Source organism: Macaca thibetana, chromosome 14 (genome assembly GCF_024542745.1).
Source record: "Macaca thibetana thibetana isolate TM-01 chromosome 14, ASM2454274v1, whole genome shotgun sequence".
Lineage (NCBI taxonomy): Eukaryota > Metazoa > Chordata > Mammalia > Primates > Cercopithecidae > Macaca > Macaca thibetana.
The window spans coordinates 115,512,677-115,518,558 of NC_065591.1; the positions used below are offsets into that span (position 1 = coordinate 115,512,677).

At 38.1% G+C, this 5,882-nt stretch overlaps 1 protein-coding gene across 1 annotated transcript; it reads left to right on the forward strand.

The window, feature by feature from the left end:
* Positions 1–1,432: 1,432 nt before the first annotated feature.
* On the forward strand, positions 1,433–4,967 carry LOC126934800 (olfactory receptor 8D4). The gene has a single exon (XM_050755620.1). It carries the CDS (start codon positions 2,514–2,516, stop codon positions 3,453–3,455), a length of 942 nt encoding a protein of 313 aa, XP_050611577.1. The 5' UTR covers positions 1,433–2,513; the 3' UTR covers positions 3,456–4,967.
* Positions 4,968–5,882: the final 915 nt, after the last annotated feature.

A 5,882-nucleotide genomic window follows, 5' to 3' on the forward strand; every position in this document is an offset into this window, starting at 1 on the left:
TGGCACAAAATGAATCAGAGAGAAAAGTTTAGAGAACAAAACAGGAAAGAAGAAGGATGACTTCAGCTCTAAGAGAAAATAACCGAAAATAGTGCCTCTCAAATGTTAATGCGCTCACAAATCATGTGAGAATCCCGCTAAAATGTAGATCCTTACTCAGCAGGTGTGAGGTAGGGCCTGAGACTGTGCATTTCTCAAAAGATCTCTGAGTGATGCTGCCACTACTGGTTCATAGACCACACTGCGTAGCAAGAACCTAAAGCACAGAAATGTTTTAGAAAGTGAGAACATAGGAAAAAGAAACCTAACAGGCTTGAGAAGATGGAAGAAGAGTGCAGAACACTAGAATAAAACAAGGAACATGAGCAGAATAAGACATTTTACTTGGAGAGGGAGCCCAGCAGGAATTACGGGGCACGCAGGAGAATTACATATGAGTTAAGAGTGGTCAGCGTGTTTGTAACACTCAGGACAGATTTAAAAACATGCTTAAAAAAACCCATGATATTAAAGACAAAAAACTGAGCATATAGGTTTTTTGAACATTACTTTGATAAGCCTCTGTGACTAGACTACACTCATGGATGATAACTGGGAAGGAGTAATGGGAAAGGAAGACTCCAGGGTATTTCTGTAACAGGCAAAGGGCAATTCGACACTCACTTTTGCACATGACCCTCCATCTCCATCATTTAGGATGAGAAAGAGCAGATACAAAAGGCACAGTTTCGGTAGAATGGGGAAGCTTGCTCAGAGAATAGCTGTTCCGTGACCAGGCAGCTCATTTGTTTTAAACTGTGAGAAGGATTTGGGAAATAAGGAGTCACCTACATCCTGGGAATTCAAGCTGCCTAAGAAAGTGGGCTTGTCCTATTATAGCAGTAATATATTGGAAACAAGAAGACATGAACAGCCTGTTACATAGCCAGGTAGCTGGGCAGAATGACAAAATGCAACCCTAGACATCTGAGCCAGATTCGATGTAATCTTGGGGCAAATATGAGAGTCTGGAGAGGGCTCTGTGAGAAGCCCAACACTAAATAAAGGGTCAGCTTTTTCAGAGAAAAGGCCATGATTGACCCCAGAATAGATGATTCCACGATGTGTGCTATGTGGGAGCCTCCAAATGGCAACACAAACATCTGGGTTGTTTGCATTGCCAGTAGTGGCAGCACTAGTGTGTTATATTGGACTCCATGGCCTCGGCGAGAGATGTAGCCTTAGCCCAGAGGAAGGCCAGAGATCCAGAAGGTAGAAATAGGTTTGGGAAGTCTGCCATTCTACCATCATCCAGCTTTTTACTCAACTATAAGAACAAACTTCCCACCTGGAAATCAATGTATGATTAGATTAAAAATAGAACAAACACACAAATGAAAATATAGTTTTCTAAAATACATTCTGAGCCATGCTCGTGCTATAAAATGTTTTTAAAAAGCGTGCAGTTGGCCTATCATCAAGTAAGTTTGATAAATATTGTATTGATATAGTCCTTCAGGAGGACTGAGACATCCTCCAGTTACAAAACCAGTTTAACTATTTAATTCAGGATGTCTGAAATCATATGATCCTTGGATACTTATTTAACATCTCCCTGAATGATTCTTTTGCTGAACACCCTTGGAAACCTTGATGTAGAAAATTATAATTCACCTTAATAGTAGATACCTTCTTTATAGGAAATCCTGGAGGAAGAGTCAGCCGTTGGCAAATGTGTCATTAGCAAAAGTGTTCTCATAGTCCTCAGCCTCTTGTTTATGCATCTACTTAACTAATTTGCTTTAAGAAGCTGTGGAGTCCTAATTAGGGAAAGGGAGTCAGGCTGGTGGGAGCAGGCAAAAGCAAAAGAGAGAAAGCAGAGGAGCTACAAGTCTGCTTTTCTTCATGGCCCAGGACACACAGCTCTCCTGCACAAATAACTCAGTCTTCTTGCACCCAACTATCACCAGACACCTGCAAATCAGCTCCCTGCAACCTTGGTGTTATCAGTACTGCACAAAGCCCTCCTCAACAAACAGCATAAACACCACCCTATAAAATTTTCAGCAAGCCTTTGTTTCTTTGCAGTCAGCTTCTGCTGACTAGCTCATCGTCTCCCTGGCAACGTATTTTCCTACTTTCTCTAATAAGTCTGTCTTCCTTTACCCACAACTGTCTTGCTAAATTATTTTACCCCTGCGCCAGCGGCTGACGTTTCTCCACAACAGAAATGCCCTGGTTTTAAGCATTAGTCTTGTCTCTAACTCTAGAGTTAAAGGTTCTGTCCTTTGCTAAGAGAATTTGTTCCACTGGAGGGTATGGAAAAGTGTGCTTGTGGTTCCTAAAATCTATGGGTAGGTAGATGTTTACTGACTCTATTTCATCTGAGTGCTCACTTTTTGGTCTTCATAACACAAAGTCAGTGTTTTCATAGATAGAAATATCTGTGCTGTGAGGTATATTAGAGGCAAGCTGGGTTCTACCTGTCTAATTAGACTTTTTCTCTCTCATCTCCACAGATTTCTCAGAGAAGAATGGGTATAAAAAACCATTCCATAGTGACTGAGTTTCTGCTTTCAGGATTAACTGAACAGCCAGAGCTTCAGCTGCCCCTCTTTGGCCTCTTCTTAGGAATTTATACAATTACTGTGGTGGGAAACCTCGGCATGATCTCAATAATTAGGCTGAATCATCAACTTCATATCCCCATGTACTATTTCCTGAGTAGTTTGTCCTTTTTAGATGTCTGCTATTCTTCTGTCATTACCCCTAAAATGCTATCAGGGTTTTTATGCAGAGACAGATCCATCTCTTATTCTGGATGCATGACTCAGCTGTTTTTTTTCTGTGTTTGTGTTATTTCTGAATGCTACATGCTGGCAGCCATGGCCTATGATCACTACGTGGCCATCTGCAATCCACTGCTCTACAAGGTCATCATGTCCCCTAGTGTCTGTTCTCTGCTGGTGGCTGCTGTCTTCTCAGTAGGTTTCACTGATGCTGTGATCCATGGAGGTTGTATACTCAGGTTGTCCTTCTGTGGATCAAACATCATTAAACATTATTTCTGTGACATTGTCCCTCTTATTAAACTCTCCTGCTCTAGCACTTATATTGATGAGCTTTTGATTTTTGTCATTGGTGGATTTAACATGGTGGCCACAAGCCTAGCAATCATCATTTCATATGCTTTTATCCTCACCGGCATCCTGCGCATCCACTCTAAAAAGGGCAGGTGCAAAGCCTTTAGTACCTGTAGCTCCCACCTGACAGCTGTTCTTATATTTTATGGGTCTCTGATGTCCATGTATCTCAAACCTGCTTTTAGCAGCTCACTCACCCAGGAGAAAGTATCCTCAATATTTTATACCACTGTGATTCCCATGTTGAATCCTCTGATATATAGTCTGAGGAACAAGGAAGTGAAAAATGCCCTGACGAAACTTTTAAGAAGAAAAATACCTTTATCTCCATGACAAATATGCTCTTTATTAAGATCTATTTATGTATTCATAATCATGATTAGATGTATACGTTTATACCTTGACTCTTTAAAAGTAATTTGAGGGCCAGGCGCAGTGACTTACGTCTGTAATTCCAGCACTTTGGGAGGCTGAGGTGGGTGGATCATGAGGTCTGGTGTTCAAGACCAGCCTGGCCAAGATGGTGAAACCCCATCACTACTAAAAATACAAAAAAATTAGCTGGGCATGGTGGCAGGCACCTGTAATCCCACCTACTTGGGAGACTGAGGCAGGAGAATCGCTTAAACTCAGGAGGTGGAGGTCGCAGTGAGCCAAGATTGCACCATTGCACTCTAGTCTGGGTGACAAGAGCGAAACTCTGTCTCAATAAGAAGAAAAAATGTAATTTGAAATCAGATGAAATTACTTATATTTAGATTAGTAAATATATGCACAGATAATTACATTAATAAAATGTAAAACAACATATATGAAAGTGAAAAGTAAAAAATATTTTCAATTTAAAGTTAATACCATTGCTGTAATTGAACAACAATTTTTACCTTTAGTTTCCTGAATCCAAGCCCAAAAAGAAATCATCATCATGCTGTACTGCATAGTCGTATCAGAAGAAAACCACACCTAATTTAAAAAAAATTGAGCAATGTGATGGAAATTATGACAACAATTTTATAATAACTGTGGGAGAATTTTTCTTGATTGTTTCTTGTGAAGGGCTTATTGAAAGCCAATATTGTCTTAAAGTGTAATTCAATGAAGAAGATTCAACAAAGGACTAAGCTAATATGGTCTCAGTATTCGGCAAATGTTGATCCAAAAATAAGACTTACAATGTCTAGATGAAGAGATAATGTTTATAATCTTATTAAAATATCTTGTTTTTTTCAGCATGACCAGTATATGTGCAGTATTTTATAACTTTGTTTGTTTCTTTTGAGTTGGTATTTTCTTTGTAAGCTGTAACTAGGTGTCTCTAATTTCCTCCACATGTTTTGAGATAAACACAATAAAAAAGTTTATGATTTTTAAGAATGAACTCATACAATCAACCAAGATAGTACGCTGTATGGGGAATGTGATGTATTAGTTAATTCATTTGTTCAGCATATGCTTATCATGGACATCATGTGCCAGGCACTGTCCTGAGTGTTGGAATATTATGGTGAACATGATAGACAAGGTATCTCTTTACTTTTTAGGGGATGAAAAAGATGATAGACAATACAGAAGTAATTCAATGAGCAAACATGGTAATTATAGACATAGATGAGGCTTTCAAAAAAAATGAGTTATGTAATTTTCGGTGGGTCAAATTCTACTCTCAATAGAGTTCTTTGAAGAAAGGACATTTGAGATGAAACCTAAATGAAGAAAAGGGTATAGTTCTGCAGAAACCAGAAAGGCAGTGGCAAGTACAAAGTCCAAGGCCGGAACAAACTTGGCAATATTCAAGAAACGGAGAAGGCAGTATCGCAGACGGTCAGTGAGAGAGGGAAAAAAGGAAGCAAGGGAGGCTGGATAAGTAGGCAAATTCTAGATCGCTTAGGGAGTTTTAATTCTATCCTAAGTACAATGAGAAGCAATCGGAATGTTTCAAAAGTAGAGCGATGTAATCTGTTTTACATTTGAAAAATAATTTCTGGTTATTGATTAGAAAATAGATAGATGTATATGTGTGTGTATGTTTGTGGGAAGGGTGAGATAGGGAAAGACAGTGCTACTGGCCAGAATGGAAGCAGAGAGGACACTTTTGATGCTGTTAAACTTATTTTGGTAAGAAACAATGTGATTTTAGTTCTAGGAATAACAGTAGAAATAAAAAAAATAGATTCAAGACACTTTTTTGATGGTGAATAAATAAGATTTGCGTTGAATTGAAAGTGTGATGCTTGAGGATGATATATTTTAATAAAGTTAAAATAAAAATTTCAAGATAAGGAAAATGTAAACAATAAAAGCGAGTCAAGACCAGTCAAAATAAAAACACAGATGCACCATAAAATCTGAAATAGTTGCAATGTTTGATCTTCATATCTGTCTGAGATTCCAAGTAGCCAAAATTAACATAAATATAATAGTAGAGTTAGTTACACAATTTTCAATGTATGTTAAACAATGCTTATTATAAAGAAGCAAGCATTTCAGTTATTCATAGTAAGCAAAGTTTTCTTATAAAGTAACAATCACTTCTAACTCATTTTCTCTTCCCCAAAGAGACAAAAACGATTTACATGGAAATTTATATAGGAGTTACTGAAAGATACTACTACACAGATCTTTTGAAAGAAAGAGAAAAGCTGTGTTTTTACATAAAGTGCTTAGTTTTTCTGTGTGTTATATCTCCATTATGGAAAGCCTCTCATGTTACTGACTAGTTAACAAGGACCTGAGGTCTTCTTCTACTTAGAAGATTTTCCT

Coding starts and splice junctions, on each gene's coding strand:
- LOC126934800 (XM_050755620.1), top strand. CDS start 2,514: ATGGGTATAAAAAACCATTCCATAGTGACTGAGTTTCTGCTTTCAGGA.